Below are 18,880 nucleotides of genomic sequence, written 5' to 3'. Positions count from 1 at the left end.
GTTGCCACCTGTCCAGGATTTTCCTGATTGTCCAGGATTTTCATGGTCTGTCCACGAAAATAAAAATAAAAATCCGGGACACTGAATGTCCCGGATTTTTGTACATGATGCGCAAAATGTGTGTTTCAGTTTAATTGAAGCGTGCCTACGTCCATAATACACAGCCTTATTGGCTCTACAAAAATGACGTAGCATAACATGGGTGGTGGTGGTGGGGGCACGCACCATGGAGGTTCATTAGAAATGGTAAGGTGGAGACGGAGAGTGTGTGTGCCTCCAGGTGTCCACAACTAAAAACTGTTGAAAATATATCAAAATAATAAAGGTCTGCTATTAAATAAAGCAATTAACTAAACAAATAACTAGAAATTGTCATTCTTACTAATTTTAGCTATACAATTGTCGCTTAGAATGACGGTTTTTATCTTGGGTTAGATGTGCGAAAGGCACCGTTGCTTACAAACATAAAGGTCGATTCGATGGTCAAAATGTCCAGGATTTTTGTCAGACACAGGTGGCAACCCTATTTGCTAATGAGCTCGTTATGTCATGATACAGTACCAAAAAAAAAATTATGTTTTTCTACATGAGTTATAAACTGGATTGGCTAGGTGCAGCGACTTGCTTGCAAAATGTTGCTATGCTAACCTTCAGTTTTAATGCTAAGCTAACTCCTAACAAATGGGAGAATGGTTGCAGTTTATTCCTTTTACTGTTGCATATTCAAACACTTTCAACTGTAACCGTTTGTGAGCGTCATGTCTAACTGCAGATGAGATTTAAGGACTAGAATTAATTTATTTTTTTTTCTCAAATGTTGACCAACTCAGCAGTCTGGCAGGAAGCCTGTAAATGTTAGGCAACCAGTTGGTAGTACCAGTAGCCTCAAACTAACCATTATGATCCCCTCCTAAAGGGACCTCTCCCCTGCTTTGCACTCCTATCTAACCCTGGCTAATCTCCTCTTACCCCTCCCTAGGCATCGCTCTATTAACCTCTTCCTCCTGGCCTATCAGAGAATATGGATAGAAACAGAGGAGTACTCTTTTGAGGAGAAGCTAGTGCAGGACCTTGCAGTAAGTATTCGTGTTGTCTCCCCCTCCCCGGTGTCTTCATGACGGTAGTCATGTGTTGCGGGGAGCCTTGTATCACTCGTACCACTCTCCTCTACTTAGTACTTTCAGTGCCAGAAGTGTCAAATTCACCCCGCTTCCACCGTGTATCACTGAGTCATTCTCAGTCATCAATGCCGTGGTCTTTATCTAGACCCACTTTTGTTGAGCATGACATCACCGCTGATGTCAGAGCCAGCTGATGTCAGTTGACCTCTGTGTCCCATCCAACTGAGGTAAGAAAGCATCCTGTCAAGATGCTTCGACTTACCGGGGAAATTTATGAAAGCTCCGTTTCTTTCCTAAATTTTCACAGCTTTACAGTCATGCACGAAATTTGTTGTAGTGAAAGCACAGCAGATCACCTTTGCAACTTCACAAAAGTGCTCCAGAAAAAATATGCCTTTGTATTCGACAATAAAATGAAATCTACAATTTGTCAACGTTCTCTAGATGTTTGTGCATTGTTCATCTGTGAGGACAGTCAGTCACCAAGATCATCTTCAGACTAAGAGCTTCAGGTGTAATGAACTGGACTGAACCCTGAAGAGGCTTCAGTTCTTAGGATCTTGAAATATTTATGAAGCCTTAAACTCTTTTTCACTCTAAAAATAGAAAGACTTTATAACACTGGACATAGCAAAAGAAGAAAGCATGAAATGCAGATTTCAGAACAACAAAATAAGAGAATACAAGGTTTTGCAGCAAAATAGAAGACGATATTTCACAGAGGAGCACAGCAACAAAAAAACAAACACACCACGTCAGAAAACACTGCATTACTGAAAGCAAAACACAGAAACATCACAGAAAACAACAAAAAAAACAAAACACAAAGCAAACCACTCAAGAGAATTTCATGAAATGTAAAACACAAAACCTAACTATTCAGAAATGACTCATTCAAAATACAACATTTCACAAAAGCACAACCAAAAACAACAATATGACAAAACAGAAAACCCATTTTTAGAAATAAAACAGTAACAGAAAAAAATAAATAAAATGAAACTTATGGAACCTAATGGAACACTTTTTTGCATTTTGCAAACCATAAAAGAAATCTGAAAATACGAAAATCAAATTTCACAAATCACCACAACATAACATCTTAAAAAGTGTTATTAGCCCTCACAGTTCTGTTCTTTCTTTTTCAGTCATGAAATTAAGATAAAACTGGATTTTATTACTGTTTTTTTTTTTTTTTTTTTTTTTTTTTTTTTTTTTTTTTTTACTACCGTCAGATATTACTATGTTGTTTGAAATCATAGACATGGGACATGATAAACCTCATCCAGCCATAAAACAGACTTTTTTTCTGCTCTGGTATCAAATGATACCATGTCTACAACAGGAGAGTCATGCCTAACTCCATTCATATCTAACACTGCTGAACATCACCCTCTCTGTGTGTGTTTGTGTGTATACTAGCATGTACATGGATGCATGCATTTGCTTGTGGTCTATTTTGTGCATGCCAGCATTTCTTTTAATTTGAAACCTGATTCTGTTAAGAGATGTTGAAAGGTTTTTTTAAGTGTTAGTGTGCAGATTTTCTGTTAGTTGAGCAGTTGATATGGTTGAATTTAGGAGTACTCCTCGGTTGATTTCTATGTTTTTGTCCAGAAAACACAACCTAAAGTGGAGGAGGAGGAAGAGGAAGAGGTCAGAAAACAGCCAGACCCTCTTCACCAACTCATTCTGCATTTCAGCCACAATGCTCTGACTGAATGCAGGTAAAATACATACACACACACACACACACACACACCTGGTCACTTGGCTCCAGGACAAGCTGCCCCATCTGTGCTACATAATTGTTTTGGCTCACTTCTCAGCTAATAAAGAGAACATTAAGCATAAATCATAGCCATATTTTATATTAGGAAGGAACCACAAGCAGTGTTTTAGTATTTCTCTCCAGTCTTGTTGGTAAAGCAGCTAAAAGTATATGAGATGTGAATGTCAGGTGTACAAAGTTTAACCACCAGAAATGTATCTTCCTTCTTTGTTAGTTCTCTGGAAGAGGATCCCTTGTATATTGCCTATGCGGATATGATGGCAAAGGTACCTCATTCTCTATATTACTCTCGCATGCTGCCCTGCAAAAGAAGTGCTGGTTTGACATTCGCTTTCTCTGCCAGAGTTGTGCTGAGGGTGAAGAAGAGGAAGAAGAGGAAGGCAAAGAGAAAACGTTTGAGGTACTGTTGATTTTCAGAAAAATGTTCTGCATCCCAGTTTTCTAATCAGTTTAAATATAATGAATGAATGGAGCACTTTCTGATGTCATACAGGAAAAAGAAATGGAGAAACAAAAGATGTTGTATCAGCAAGCCCGACTCCACGATCGAGGGGCTGCAGAGATGGTGCTGCAGATGATCAGTGCCAGCAAAGGTAGGAAAACGCACAACGACCTGTCTGCCACCATGCAGCAGCAGTCTGTGGTTGAACTATCATCCCTGATTTATTCCCCTCAGGTCGTCTCGCTGCTACTGTGACTTTCACCCTCAAGCTAGGCATCTCCATTCTCAACGGGGGAAACATACTGGTCCAGCTGGTAAGCAGCCCTTTTCAATTCGAAGAATTGACAGATTCAGGTTGATTTGAACTTTACTTTGATTTATCCTGATACAGAAAATGCTGGACTATCTGAAGGAAAAAAGAGATGTTGGATTTTTCAAAAGTTTGTCTGGACTGATGATGTCATGCAGGTAACGGAGCCATGATTGATTATTACACAATTATTACACAATTACAAACAACATTATTTCCTTTTTGTTTCAACTGCATCTTAAAGGGGGACTCCACCAGTTACACTTGACTCAAGCAGTAACATCAAGATCTAAGAAAACACTACTGATCTTGTTTCAGCTCAGTCTTTTTAGTTTCCCTTCTTGAATTTATGATTGACATTCATTTTGCATATGTTTCCCTGTTGAACTCTAACCTAAAAATAAATCCCTCTGGGTTTTGATATTTGCTATTTCTTTAAGTTAAGTTATTGGAGTGCTCCTTTAAGATATCTGTTGCAGATGTACATGCCACTGAAATTCATCGTATAATAGTTCAGTGTGTGTCTTTCTTTTTGGACAGCGTCCTTGACCTGAATGCTTTTGAAAGGCAAAACAAAGCTGAAGGTCTGGGTATGGTTACTGAAGAGGGATCAAGTAAGTGAGAAGGATAAACGCGGTAAACTCCAACACAGCACTAGCTGACTCTTAACTTTGTGAGCCAACAACTTGTCCTCTGCAAGGAGAGAAGCATAGAGCATTTATCCATGGAAGAGTTAAATGGACTGCAAGTCATCTGCTTATGTCACTGTTGAAAAGTCGCAACATAGACAGAACCTCGACAGTAAAAGTTCAGCAGTTTACTTTTCAGCACTCTGTGCTATCACTGAATGCTGATCTGCTGCAGACCGGAAAGTATCTTCATAAACCGGCAATGAAACAGAGGTGATAAAATTGGTAGCTTAATCTGTGCAGCAGATTGGGTATCGAGCCGCATACTGATACAATGTGTGAACCAAGTTCTCAACTTTTAGCGACGTCACCCAGCAAACAGAATGAAAGGTTTGCTTGTAAATGACAGCGAAAGAGATGCAGAAGGGGTTAGCTTGACAGAACATTTGCTCTTTAGTTTGTTGTCGCTCAAGTCCATCTCCATATCATGTTCGTCTCTCGTTACATGTTGTCATGTCAACCTGCAGGTAAACCTGTGCTACTGTATGTCAAAGTCCTGTCTGGCCCTTGTCTGCCACTAAAAAACACCCACAGTCACAAATACATCCAATAAAGAATCACTTTTTAATAACAGGTTTCTATTAAAACTGATGGATTGCATACAGTATATGAATATGTTTTTTTTATCATTCATACTCCAGCTCATTTTCACTTCATAAGCCCAGGCATAAGTGATGGTAACTTTTAGCTTGTCTAACTTTAAACCCCTGCCTCACAAGCAGACTCTACCTTAAGACTTTTAAGAATGGTTACTGTATGTCAGTGTCATAAATCAATGTATGTGAAGTATATATCTACAGCCCTATCATTCTCTCCTGTTCCTACTTCTTCTGATTGAATCTCGATGTCTTCTCCTTTGCTTATGTCTGCTTTTGTTTCGTTTGTTTTCTTCTGACCATGTTTTTATGTCATCGGTCGCAGTCAACGTGAGTGAGCGGGGTAAATACATGGTTTAGATTCTACTCATTTTATGCAATGCTTATATCTTGATTGCTCTCCGCCCCAATCCTTTATTCCTTTCATTTCCTCCCGGCCCCTTCCTCCCCCTCCCTTCTTCTGAATGCAATATAACTACCATCTCTGTACCCTGGACTGAAGGAACGCATGCATGCTCTTTTTACATCAGTCCATGGTCAAACTCCCAAAAACTTACTCAAACCTTTCCACTTCTTCTTTTATGAGACGTCAGTGCTTGTTACTTGTGTTTTTTTTTTTATTTTGATGATACTAACCAGTATTTGTTAAGAACTAAATCTCCTAAAGCTTTGTTTGTACAAAACAACAAAGCTTTGCTGGTAATAAACGACAAGGCTCAGTTTTACTCCTATCTTTAACCTTGTTTTGATTTTTGCTATGATGCACTTGACCGTTTGTATGTGCTCTAAACTCTTGAGTATAATGCACATAATTTGATGCTGTTTAACAACTAGACAAACAGCTTTATGAGTGGGTAAATACTAAGTAAGCTCTGATGCCATTAAAATGATGGCTCTTTAGGCTTCTTATCACTGAAAAGGACAGGTAATCTAATTTCCTGTTCTCAGGTTCCAAGGTACTGCAGAACGATGAGTTCACTAAGGATCTCTTTAGGTTTCTGCAGCTTCTTTGTGAGGGTCACAATAACGGTAGGTGGACTTTTTTTTCCATACAACAGAGTTAAATACATCATTTTCTCGATTTGCTTGTTTTTGAGGAGGTTTTAATAATTTAGATTTTGCTTTGGAGGTACTCGACTGCAACAAATGATCCTTTTCTGTCATTTTATTTAGATTTTCAAAATTTCCTGAGGACTCAGACAGGAAATACAACAACCGTCAACATTATCATTAGCACTGTGGACTACTTGCTCAGGCTCCAGGTATCACTTTGTGGCGGATCATGTATAGATCATCAATATGGTTTACAAAAAAAATGACTGAAATCATTTATTGTTCTATTTTCTTAGGAATCAATCAGTGATTTCTACTGGTACTATTCTGGTAAGGATATCATTGATGAGGCCGGACAGAGAAACTTTTCCAAAGCGCTAGCAGTGGCCAAACAGGTCTTTAACTCTTTAACGGAGTATATTCAGGTATGCCATCACAACACACTGCTCTACAATTTGAATTTACAGTATATGAATAACCCATCGTGTCCTTTAACATCCCGAGGATATTTCTGATGATCTAATTGTCTGTGTTCCCTCTGTGTCACACTGCTGTGTGCCCCAGGGCCCGTGCATAGGTAATCAGCAGAGTCTGGCTCACAGCAGGCTGTGGGATGCAGTGGTGGGCTTCCTGCATGTTTTTGCCAACATGCAGATGAAGTTATCACAGGTATGTGTTTCATGTCTGAAAAAAAATGCCGCATTGTAGTTTCGTATTGTCGTTCTGATTCTTAGAGAGAAAAAAAACAAAAACATTTTCCATATTGTTATTTTATTTGAATGTTTTCCAATCACCATTTGTATCATTTGCTGCATTTTTACCTTCACTGGAGATTTTTTAACAGCTGATATGTTGCTGATTTAGAATACCGACTATAACCACAAAGATGTCTCTTTGTCAAGCTTTATTTATCTATGTTGGCTACCTGTGGTGTCACTACAAAAAAAAAGAAACTCACAGTTGCTTTTAACATTATTATGAGGCTGCTGCTGAAAGCCTCTGGAAGCTGCAACACTAGCCAATTCTTTGCTAATGCCAGTGTACCCACATACGCCGCTATAATTTATTTTATTTATAGATATATGTGTGGGTTATCATCTCGGCTCCAACCAAACCTCAGCTGAACTCAGTGACATTCTGACATTTACCATGAGTGTCCATAAGCTCGAACACATAGCCGTGTGTACATTTAGTTAGCTGTAATTATGTGTGTAAAAATGTCAATTTTAAATATAAAACTAACAGAAGTATGTTTCTATGAAACTGCTCATGGTTTTGTTGAGTTAAAAAACTGTACACAAATGATGTTTTATATAACGCCACCAGAGGTCTCTCCAGCCTCGAGGATAACCTCAAGCCACTGCAGTACAACGGAACATGTCAGTTCACTCAGCCAGCTGATGTATGACTCCATCTATGAAATTTCCAGTCATCCAATAGTGGAATGAAAAAATACAAACAACCAAAAATCTCATAGTCTCTTAACAAAGGGCAGGATCTGACAGTGGAAATCATGGTGAGGGAGAGCACAGGTGGAGGGAGTTGAATTCAGCCCATCAGAATATGGTTTCGATTTTTGGCACGTGGAGTACAGGCTCCGTAGAGACCCTAAATAAGTTAGACTGACCCAGCCATCTGCTCCGAGACAGCAAAATAACATCAGCCTTGGTGATGATGGATGGATGTTACCTAGAGGGACCTTCTGTCTCTCAAAAGAATTCCAAGAAGCCTTGATTTCCTCTACTGCAGCTCAGGGTTTTTGAAAGGGTGTCCTTACAGGAAGGCCATCAGTGGTCTGTGATGTACTCTCAAGGCTTCCCTCCTCTCCCTTCTCCTATCAGGACTCCAGTCAGATCGAATTATTGAAGGAGCTGCTGGACTTGCAGAAGGACATGATCGTCATGATGCTCTCTCTTCTTGAAGGTTAGTCTGTTATCAGACTTTCATGAAAGAGGTTTGCTCGGAACTGAATCAAATAATTAGATTTTTTTTTCAATGCAAAAGGAGTGTTTCCTGTTCCTCTGTTTCCTGACAAACATTGCTTTATTCTCTTTATGGTTTCACAGGTAATGTTGTCAATGGAACTATTGGCAAACAGATGGTGGACACCTTGGTGGAATCCTCCAGTAATGTGGAGATGATTCTTAAATTTTTTGACATGTTTCTCAAGTTGAAGGACTTGACCACTTCAGATAGCTTCAAGGAGTGTGACCCGGAGAGCAAAGGGGTCATCTCCAAGAAGGACTTCCAGAAGTCCATGGAGAACCAGAAACAGTACTCTCAATCTGAGATTGAGTTTCTTCTCTCCTGTGCTGAGGCTGATGAGAACGACTTGTTCAGCTACAAGCAGTTTGTGGAGAGATTTCACGAACCAGCCAAAGACATCGGCTTCAATGTAGCTGTGTTGCTAACCAACCTCTCGGAGCATATGCCCCATGATAGTCGCCTGTCAACGTTCCTCGACCTGGCTGAGAGCGTTCTCAGTTACTTTGAGCCGTTCTTGGGTCGTATTGAGATCATGGGGGGAGCCAAGCGCATCGAGAGAGTCTACTTTGAGATCAGCGAGTCGAGTCGCACGCAGTGGGAAAAGCCACAGGTGAAAGAGTCAAAGCGTCAGTTCATATTCGATGTAGTCAATGAGGGTGGGGAGAGCGAGAAGATGGAACTGTTTGTCAACTTTTGCGAAGACACCATCTTTGAGATGCAGCTGGCTTCTCAGATCTCAGAGCCGGACCCAGTTGAGCTTCTGGAAGAAGATGAGGATGACAGCCAGAGCGTGGTGGAGAACCAGGAAGAGGAAGATGAGGAGAGCGTGATGATGGAGTCTTCGTCAGCCTTCACCATTGCCTGCATCTCGATGAGAAAGAGCTTCTGTCACTTCCGACAGCTGCTCACTCTCAAGAGCATGAGGCGGCAGTACAGGAAATTCAGGAAAATGAGTGTGAAGGAGATGGTGCAGGGCTTCTTCTCCTTCTTTTGGATGATCATCACAGGCCTGTTCCATTTTGTCTACAGCCTAGTTTGGGGTTTCTTCCATATCTTGTGGACCACAATGTTTGGGGGCGGCTTCGTTGAGGGAGCTAAGAATATGAAGGTGACGGATATTTTGGGAAACATGCCAGACCCCACTCAGTTTGGGATCCACGGAGATGTGTTGGAAGCAGAGAAGATGGAGGCGAATGAGGCATCGGCGTTGGCGGAGATGGGTCAGTTGGCTCAGGGTGATGCAACAGAGGCCGACCTGATGGCTGAACTGCTCAACATACAGCCCAAAAGAGAGGGCAAGCATGGGGCTGAGCCAGGCTTGGGGGATGTATCTGAGGTGGTGGTGGGAGACGCTCCATCAATAGCCAGTGCTGTCAGGCAGAAAAAGGCACAGGTCAGTAACCGTGTTTAGAAAAAAAACGGATGTAGCACTATTTGTCATTATGTCTTCATTTATGACTTTCTTTTTTACCGAATGTAAAAATTATTCACATAAGTATTGTTTTTGTTCTAGATGGCTGCAAAGAAGACGTCTTCAAATGGAGACTACAAATCTGATTCAGAGAAAGGAGAGTGAGTGTAATTTAGAGTAGACTCTTTTTAAAGAGCCTTTTTATATACAGTATGTACAATATCTGGCAATTGGATGGATTCTCTTAAAAGACTGCACAGTCTGTCGCTAACAGAATAATATTGCTTGCAGTTCAGAGGACGGTGAGAAGAAGGACCATGACAAGGCCAAAGATGAAACCCCCCAAGAACCCCCAGTGCAAGAGAAGAGAGCCCCGAAGAAAAGGCTCGGTCTGAGGAAAGAACCACCAGAGGCCTTCATGGCCAGCTTCTTTGCTGGCTTGGAAATCTACCAGACTAAGATGCTGGTCAGATATTTCCCACAGAACACTCTTAAGACCAAGGCCTCATTTATAAAATGATTATTTCAGATGTGCACGATGTGCATGTATCTGACTCACGAGCATAAAAAACCTCGTCAGACACCCTTGTGCGACTTATTGACCTGTGCTTTATAAATCTCTAATTAATGTAAATTGGTGGGACCCTCTTTGTGACATCCCCTTACATAATTCCATCTGAAACAAATGTCAGGAATAACTAATTGTGGCTGATATTCAAAATGAATGGTGGTTTCTCTAGAGAAAAGAACAGACGTGGTACTTGAAATTAATTCCTGCTGCCTGCACCTAATTGAAAATTCCTCACTAATTCTTTGTAAAGCTAATGCAAATTTTACTTCAGGCTGAATAAACCACTGTACATCTGCATAACCTGCAGGGAATTCACTCATGGTATTTAGATTTTGCATAGAATTAACATCTTATAGTCAGAGGGAAGTTTTATCATAACAATGTGGTTTTCTGCTTAAATAATCACTGATAAAAATTGATTGCAAACCCATTTTATTAAAAAAAACTAGAGGTTAGTTTAAGCACATTAAGAATGGAAAAAAAAAATACCCTTGTTGCTAAACTACACCAAATCCCAATATTTTTCTGATCATGTTTCTCACAGAACTACCTGGCCAGAAATTTCTACAACCTCCGCTTTCTGGCACTTTTTGTTGCCTTTGCTATCAACTTCATTCTTCTCTTCTACAAGGTACATTCTTAGTTAAACATCTCCTGATGTATGCAGTGGGGGTTTCACAGTGCTTTGTCGAACTCTTAAAATTGTCTGATTGTCTTCCAGGTGACCGGGGATTTCTCAGACGATGAAGATCCCTGGAACGGTCGAGGTAGAGCCGGAGAGGAGGAGGAGGATGAAGGAGCTCTCGAGTACTTTGTCCTGCAGGAGAGCACGGGTTACATGGCGCCAACGCTTCGCTGCTTGGCAATACTACACACGATCATATCTTTCCTGTGCGTTGTGGGCTACTACTACCTGAAGGTACGTTAACTCCATTAAAGGTGTAAGAGTGAAACCCACCAGACATTTAGAACTGTTATTTTCTCACACTGATTCGGCATTCATGTACCTACAGGAATGAACAAGAACACTAAAATACATCTTGCATGCACAGTTTTACAGGAATGTCGGTTTCTTCCCAACGTTGTTTTCAGAAATTGCTTTTTTTCTTTTAACACTTCTGTATCGTGGTCTCATTTAACACAAATCTGGTTGCTCCAGGTGCCTCTGGTAGTGTTCAAGCGGGAGAAGGAGATAGCAAGGAAGTTGGAATTTGCTGGGCTCTACATCACTGAACAGCCGTCTGATGACGACATCAAAGGACAGTGGGACAGGCTGGTCATCAACACTCCGTGAGTCAGCTACAGCACAGCACAGTTGTTAAATTCTGAGTCATAATCTTTTACAAACAACAGTTTAATGCTGTTTTTTTTCTGTTTTTATCAGTTCGTTTCCTAACAACTACTGGGATAAATTTGTCAAACGCAAAGTAAGTGGCTAATGGAATTTGGGTTAAATCTGTACTGTACACAAGCTGTGCATTAACTCTGCCTGAACCTTTTGAATGGCAGTTACAGTGTCCTCCTCTCTGTGGCTGCTGTTTGTAGGTGATAAAGAAGTATGGAGACCTGTACGGAGCTGAGAGGATAGCAGAGCTGCTGGGGTTGGACAAGAGTGCCCTGGATTTCAACCCCACAGAGGAAACTGTTGCGAAGGAGGCCTCGCTGGTGTCATGGTGAGAGATTAGACCGATAAATAGCTGTCAAGCTGGGACTGCTGGAAGCAAAAATAGAGGTCAAACTGAAAATATGAGCCTTTCATATCAACTTTTCTCTGTTGCCAGGTTGGGCTCAATCGATACAAAGTACCATGTCTGGAAATTGGGGGTGGTGTTTACAGATAATGTAAGTTTTAAAAGTTGATGATGAATTGGAGGTACTCTGTGTTTTGATGGGTGATTAAATGGTTTAAGAGATGATATTATGACAGAACACGTGGATCCTAATCAATTTTGTGTCTTCACCAGTCATTCCTGTATCTAGTTTGGTACACCACCATGTCCATTCTGGGCCACTACAACAACTTCTTCTTTGCTGCCCATCTGTTGGACATCGCTATGGGCTTCAAGACCCTCCGCACCATCCTTTCCTCTGTCACCCATAATGGCAAACAGGTGAGGAGGAAGAGTGTGATGCAGTTTTTCTTCCAAACAGCAGGGGCCACTGCAGAGTTGGAAGCTGATGTTGGTTTCACGAGAATCAGGAAAGTTTTGGCCCTTGGGGCTATTTTATGAGAAAAAAAGTTAACCAAGAGGCCTTCAGTGACTCAAAACCTTAGAATAAACAGTATGGAGAGTTGCATTAAGACATACAAAGACTTCGACAGAATCTACAATCCTGCGGTTCAACATCTTCCAAAATGTAAGAAATACATACATTTAGATAGATTTTTGATAAATGTTCAGAAAAAGTTTCTGATAATCCAGTATTGCAAAATACTCAACTCCTCTTGGGGAGTGATATATTCTCAGCTCAAGTATATCTTAGAAAATAAATAGGCCAGAATTCATGTTTTTTGTATCTTAACAGTGTGATACAACTTTTCTTTTATCAAGAGAGGATGTTTTTTTGTTTTTTGTTTTTTTCAAAATTCACCAAAAGGGAAATGACAGTTTTACACAGCATTTTTTTTAAAGGTTGCGTTGATAGCAGCATCTGTTAATTCCCTGACGTGAGACACAGTTTTATCACTGCTTGAATGTCACTGCTCCACTGATGGCATTTTGGCTCTGCCAGTTAAATTCCTGTCTGTCTCTACCTTGTAGATTTTCACCAGTTTTGACCAATAAGGAACAAATATTTTTAACATGATTTGCTTTCGGCTCTGTGATGAACATTTTAGTAAGCTATACAGCATGCTAGTCACCTGGCTAAGCTCACTTATTTTTTTCTATGGGAGTTAGGCTCCCACCCTCTGAGGAAAAACCTCTGTTCTATTACATAGCTGGCTGAAATCCAGCCTACGTATTTTACCTTCTGTAATGCTCCTCCTTTATATGCATGGTGCACCGGTAGAGTTCCATCTTGTAAATTTTGTATGTTCTTTGTCACATCTTGTTTCTTTATTTCCAAACTGAGCATCTCTACTTCATGAGATAACATTAGTAGGTTGTAGGGATAAAAAGAGGTGTGCAAGAAGGGAGGAAGGAAGCTGGGATGCTAAAATCTATAAACCAATAAATAATAGATGAATAAACCAAAGTTATTTAAAAGTTTGAGTTCAAATGGCTCAAATGTCCTCATTTGAATCTGTTCTCACAGTGGATCTTCTGTAAAACGGCTAGAGGCAGAAATCAAAATTTAATGTTGCGTTAGTCACAGAGGGTAAAAATACTCCAAAATGGCGAGGCCACAAGGAAACGTCACCAGTTTCCCGACTCAGCGGCCTGTGGGCTGATCAATCATGCTGTCAATCCAAATCCACTTTACTGTCACTTTCTCTGTTGTTTCCTTTTAAGCTGACAAGTAAATCAGTGTCTAAACTACATCTGATAGTGTACATTCATTTATTTTCTTTTAATAAACAGCTTCTGTATAGGATTTCTCATCCCTTCTGATTTTGAACCAACTTGTTCCTGAGCCGTTGAATTCCTCCTGAAGGTTTTGCCATTTGTTACAGAGAGCATTTTGTCTACAGTGTTCCAAAACCAAAACATGAGTGGTCTCTAAGGGCTGCTCTCTGTGTTCCTTCGCAGCTGGTGTTGACAGTGGGCCTGCTGGCAGTTGTGGTTTATCTCTACACTGTGGTGGCCTTCAACTTCTTCAGGAAGTTCTACAACAAGAGTGAGGATGAGGATGAGCCTGACATGAAGTGTGATGACATGATGACGGTAAACAGATGCAGTGGTTCAGACTGCTTAGACTCATCCTCAACTTGTCTCTTAGTCTCTCATTTGAACTGACCCTCCTTGTTTCCACAGTGCTACCTATTCCACATGTATGTTGGGGTGAGAGCAGGAGGCGGCATCGGGGATGAGATCGAGGACCCAGCTGGTGACCCCTATGAGCTCTACCGCATCCTTTTTGACATCACTTTTTTCTTCTTTGTGATCGTCATTCTCTTGGCCATCATCCAGGGTAAGTCTGGGCTCTGCACATACACACGGTTTTTATTTCAAAGATATTCAGATTTCAGCAATGAATATTAACATGAAGCAACGTCATAGGCTTGGCCAATTAAAACAAAGATGCTGGCTTCCTGCACACTTTCAATACTCCCCATTGCAGTACTATATCTACATTACACACCCTATTATGTCTATTATACTCACAGAAATGTCTTTGTGGCTGCAGGTTTGATCATTGATGCCTTTGGAGAGCTGAGAGACCAACAGGAGCAAGTCAAAGAAGACATGGAAGTGAGAGGACATTTGATTCACACCTGCATTATCTTATGGAAAGCTAAGGGAGACTCAGGGTCAGCAGGTTCAAATGAAGGAGATCAGTGTGTTATGGTGATTTTAATGGATGCAGTGAAGTGCTCATCATTAATTCCACTCTGGAGTTTAAACACGTAGCGCGCTTTTCCGACCTCCTTCTCTCTTGAGTATTTAAAAAGTCAAAATGTCAGTGCACTTTTAGCCATTGTTTTTAATGTGGGAAAATAAAAGTTGTGTTTACAGTTTTCAGTGGTTAGAGCGAAGTTTTGGAGAAAATACGTGAGAATATGCAACCTTGGACTTGCAATGGGTAGAGATTGCTGCCTTCAGTAATCTTCAGGGTTATCTTTATCAGGCTTTGGAAATGTTCAGATTCTCAGAAGACATCACACAGCTGCCAACAGGCTGAGTAGTACTGTCCGGACAAATGAACTGGCCTTTATTGGGAAAAATCCCATCAAAACTGATGCAAACCTGTCTCTGGATTAGCAGAGCTCACACAATGAAGCTCAGACGGCAAAAACAAAGTGTGTGCTGTAATCATGTTTTCTCAATTTTCCATCCTCAGACCAAATGTTTCATTTGTGGCATCGGTAATGATTACTTCGACACAACACCCCATGGTTTTGAGACCCACACCTTACAAGAGCACAATTTGGCAAACTACCTGTGAGTATGAATATTCAATACAAGAACCTTAGTTTGTTGTCATTTTTCACCATCGTGTATTGCTTCTTTTCTGCTTTAGCACATTAGCACAGTACTGGGGTCATAGTCACCAATAGCTGCAGTGATCCAGATGACCAAAACCCCAAAAGGTGACTGTCACAGTCAGCCGGCTGAGGGATATGAGATCGGCCTCATAATGTTGCTTCATTACGATTTAATGCCATGAACGTTATTGGGAAATAGGTTTGTGATAGCGTGCTCTCATACAGTATTCATCATGATTTGGCATGCTGTGACGCTCACTGACATACAGAAGCTCATTGCCATTTACACTTGATTTGGGAAACAACAGGTGATTCGGTGATGGAGATGGGCTGCTGTTACTTTGTTTAGACACTTACGTCAGAATTTTTGAAGCCTCCTGGGAACAGAGCGAGGCATTATGTGACGAGTGTTGCTGAAATCAAATGCGCATCAGCACAGCTTTCTGCCGCTTTCTGTTCGCTGTTTTACCCATAGTAATAGACTAATTTGGTGGGATATTTTTTTGTTTTTTTTAAAGGTTTTTCCTGATGTACCTTATCAACAAGGATGAGACAGAGCACACTGGCCAGGTAGAGTATCACTTCATTACTAATGAACTTTCACTGTGTCATTTGTACGCAGTTTATATACACTCATTCAAAATGAATAGGCAGGTGTCCAGACTCCTGACTGGTGCTTTTTGTGGTGCTCGTTGTTTTTGTTAAGATAACAGGCAGATAGAAATAAAATCTGATCCAAATAATGAGAAAGAGAAATTATCAAGGTAATAGGGGGAAAGTTGGTCAATAATGATTACTAGAAAACATGCCATTACTGCAAATTTACTAAGGAAATTTTGCACAATATTCTATTAATTTCAGTATCAATACCCGGAAGGTCTCGTTAACTAACTTTAACTTGACGGACTAACAAGGTGGGCTGCTTTGAAACTGTCAATCCTGGAAATCTGAACTCAGAATATAAAATAGTAGAAATGTAATGGAGTTTAACTTTGAGTTTGGTAACCTGCCGTCTGTCATTTATGCCCAGCTCAATGGGGTACCTTTGTGAAACTGCCACATTGTTAGTCTTTAAAGAGGAGCAAAAAGAGGGTAGTTGTTATTTTTTCAAAAATGTTTGAGTGTGTACCAACGTTGAAAGCCAAGTCAATGATCACCAGCTCAAATTGTCACCTACAGCAGCCTAACACACTGTAAAAGATTTGAAATATGATTAATATGTGACCATTTATTTGTGAAAATTGAAACATTTCTAATTGCATTTAGAATAGGTTCAGCCTTAAACATACTGTGCTCTCCTACAAGTTCCTAATTTTATTTCTGGGAGGTTTTGCTTTATTTGCTCGAAAAAGCAGATAAAGCCATAATGTACGTTACACCTCCTGCACTGTCTGAAACGCTTTGTTCTACCTCCTTTCTGGTTAACCTCCAGAGACCCTGCGCCTACATACACAATTTTCTTTTGTTTTTTATCTTAATCTCAAGAACTACTTCCCACTCAAAGAAATTGGCCCACTCATCCTAATTAGCCAAGAGAAATTAAAAACTGGTTGAAAATGGTGGAGCGCAAGACAGCTGCACATTCATTGTCATAGCTGTACCAAGCCAGTTGGGCATTATGCACATGTGTTACTTGGTGATGTAAACAAGAACGGGAAGAAAAGCCTCCACTGCCAACGAGGTGTTTTACAAAATCCAGAAGGAGTGTTCTCAGTGGAAAGTCTAACTCAATTTGATGCGCTCTTCATAACTTTGTAGACCACAGAAAAGACACGGCACACTAAGGAAAGATGTCTTGAGATTTCCTCTTTAAGAAGAACATGTTGAGACTCTGGGCAAAGACTTATCTCTCTATCTGTGTCCAGGAGTCGTACGTGTGGAAGATGTATCAGGAGCGCTTGTGGGATTTCTTCCCAGCTGGAGACTGCTTCCGCAAGCAGTATGAAGATCTGCTTGGATAGACTACACTATGACTAACTACAACATGCTCACACAGTCGGCCCAGCATTGCTCTGGGCTTGTTTGAGGGGAACTATGAGAGAGACTACTTTTTTTAAATCAAGAAAAAAAAAAACAGTGGAGGGGTGGGGTGAGGAGGCGGGGTCACATGTGCCCTTCTCACCATTGGTACAGTACCAGTCTATGAGGAAATAGACCTGTAACTCGCTCAGACTTATTGGTTCTCTATTAGATTTGGAACTTGTTTTTGACAGCGTGTTGCCTTTTACTCCACATAACCCAAAGTCATTGCACAATTGTTTTTTCTTTTCTTTGTTTGTCTTTTTGAGAAATGGTGGGTTGTGTGGGGTTATGAGACAATGTGTCAGTCATATTATGCACAATGTATGAATGTTGTACTTGAGACTTAATGCCAAACGAAAAGCAGAGAAGTATAGTAGATACACATAGTGTGCAAACGTGTGATCTAACGAAAAAAAACAAAGGAAAAAAAAAAAAGATGTTGTAACATTGCATATTAAGGTGAAGTTTGTAGAATGAAGTGGTAAAAGGTTAAAAAAAAAATGCCTAAAATTCCTCATGAAGTGCCTTACAGTACTGTATCTACATTACAATGAAGCTATGCAAAACTTTTGTTTTTTTCTTTGTTGTATGTTAGTACAGTTTTGGTGGAGCGGTAACTCGTCACTGACCAGATACAGTATGAAGTTTGTGGCTGAACGTTTTCATTTGAACACGGAAGAACAGCATTGTTGCGTTTTCATTTTGTTGCTGAATGCAGCATAACTGCAAATGTTCAAGATACAGAGTGTAAAAATGACAAGAGAATTTACTGATCACCCCTCAAACATGAACAAACAAAAAATGCTATTGTATGGCCATTTGTATGTAATAGCTTTGTTGATCTGTGCATTTCTTTTGATGGGAAAAAAAAATAAAGAAATTATCGAAAAACTGTTAATGTTAACACTTCTCTTCCTATCGAGAACACTCCAAGTCTAAAAGCTCTGATGCAGCGAGTTATTTCAGTCCACAAAGTCAACATCTGTCTCTGCTGCTAATTCAGAACTTTTAAGAATAATATACCTACTGTGTGCATTAAGCCTTTAGCTTTACTTCTAAATGAATGTCACTTGCCCAAAACCTCCAAGCGATATCCCAACTGTGACGTTCCTGCAGCTTTTAATCACAATGTAGAAATAAATAAGCAGCAGCTGAGTAAGGGCTCACATTTGGTTGGCCAGAGAGGTAGGATGGGATCTCAGCAGGCTGCATGATGGGAGTTTTAGCAATATTACCCATGGTGCCACCTGTCAACTCGCATCATGTCACCACACCTCGGGCACCACACAGTGCTGCAGCCTGCTGCTGTGAGCAACTCTGCCTCCTCAATCTGTAACAGCTCTGCCGAGGTTCTGGTAGTCAAAGTGATATTCTTTTAAATTATGAAGCAACTCATTGCTGTTTGTCTTCCACCGAATGACTTGTAACAACATCCCAAAGACAGTTACTACTATTTTGAAATGTTTTGTCATAGTTAAATGAACTTTTAGTAAATATTGTTCCGAGTGCATGACAATCTCAGAGCAAATTATTTAAAGTTTGAAATATTTTGTTCCAAGCTCCACCAAGCAGTCCTGCTTTATGTAGCGCTACGTGTTGGAGGTGGCGAGGAAGGAGGAGCCGAGTGCAGATGCTGATTGGAAGCCAGGAGGTAAATTGAAAAGAAAAACGATTTATTTTTAACAAAAGGCCCGGCGAACCAATACCAAAAGAACCCTAGAAAAATAAAACCCAGGAACTGACAAAAACGACTAGGAGCAAGAAATGAACTGGGAAAACAAAACCAAGCAGCAATGGG

At 40.4% G+C, this 18,880-nt stretch overlaps 1 protein-coding gene across 6 annotated transcripts in view; it reads left to right on the top strand.

Moving 5' to 3' along the window:
- LOC142366192 (ryanodine receptor 3) overlaps window positions 1-17,974 on the top strand; it is a 108,843-nt gene extending 90,869 nt beyond the window's left edge. For 4 of the 6 annotated variants that reach the window (XM_075448012.1, XM_075448009.1, XM_075448010.1 and 1 more), the window contains 30 exons: window positions 980-1,076; window positions 2,739-2,848; window positions 3,128-3,179; window positions 3,257-3,313; window positions 3,407-3,506; window positions 3,590-3,669; window positions 3,747-3,823; window positions 4,206-4,279; window positions 5,276-5,293; window positions 5,899-5,979; window positions 6,124-6,212; window positions 6,300-6,428; window positions 6,568-6,672; window positions 7,845-7,926; window positions 8,070-9,382; window positions 9,503-9,561; window positions 9,692-9,866; window positions 10,516-10,602; window positions 10,693-10,890; window positions 11,131-11,261; window positions 11,356-11,398; window positions 11,517-11,644; window positions 11,753-11,813; window positions 11,936-12,082; window positions 13,664-13,798; window positions 13,889-14,045; window positions 14,262-14,326; window positions 14,916-15,016; window positions 15,579-15,630; window positions 16,926-17,974. In XM_075448012.1, coding sequence (XP_075304127.1) covers window positions 980-1,076; window positions 2,739-2,848; window positions 3,128-3,179; window positions 3,257-3,313; window positions 3,407-3,506; window positions 3,590-3,669; window positions 3,747-3,823; window positions 4,206-4,279; window positions 5,276-5,293; window positions 5,899-5,979; window positions 6,124-6,212; window positions 6,300-6,428; window positions 6,568-6,672; window positions 7,845-7,926; window positions 8,070-9,382; window positions 9,503-9,561; window positions 9,692-9,866; window positions 10,516-10,602; window positions 10,693-10,890; window positions 11,131-11,261; window positions 11,356-11,398; window positions 11,517-11,644; window positions 11,753-11,813; window positions 11,936-12,082; window positions 13,664-13,798; window positions 13,889-14,045; window positions 14,262-14,326; window positions 14,916-15,016; window positions 15,579-15,630; window positions 16,926-17,021 — 4,099 coding nt within the window. In that variant the 3' untranslated portion in view covers window positions 17,022-17,974. The remainder of the gene's footprint in view (window positions 1-979; window positions 1,077-2,738; window positions 2,849-3,127; window positions 3,180-3,256; window positions 3,314-3,406; window positions 3,507-3,589; window positions 3,670-3,746; window positions 3,824-4,205; window positions 4,280-5,275; window positions 5,294-5,898; window positions 5,980-6,123; window positions 6,213-6,299; window positions 6,429-6,567; window positions 6,673-7,844; window positions 7,927-8,069; window positions 9,383-9,502; window positions 9,562-9,691; window positions 9,867-10,515; window positions 10,603-10,692; window positions 10,891-11,130; window positions 11,262-11,355; window positions 11,399-11,516; window positions 11,645-11,752; window positions 11,814-11,935; window positions 12,083-13,663; window positions 13,799-13,888; window positions 14,046-14,261; window positions 14,327-14,915; window positions 15,017-15,578; window positions 15,631-16,925) is intronic. The other 2 variants (XM_075448013.1, XM_075448011.1) reach the window with 1 other exon arrangement.
- Window positions 17,975-18,880: the final 906 nt, after the last annotated feature.

The sequence above is a fragment of the Odontesthes bonariensis genome, chromosome 17 (genome assembly GCF_027942865.1).
Source record: "Odontesthes bonariensis isolate fOdoBon6 chromosome 17, fOdoBon6.hap1, whole genome shotgun sequence".
Taxonomy (NCBI): Eukaryota; Metazoa; Chordata; class Actinopteri; order Atheriniformes; family Atherinopsidae; genus Odontesthes; species Odontesthes bonariensis.
Note: the sequence above shows the minus strand (reverse complement) of the source record. Positions and strands in the feature narration are given on the sequence as shown.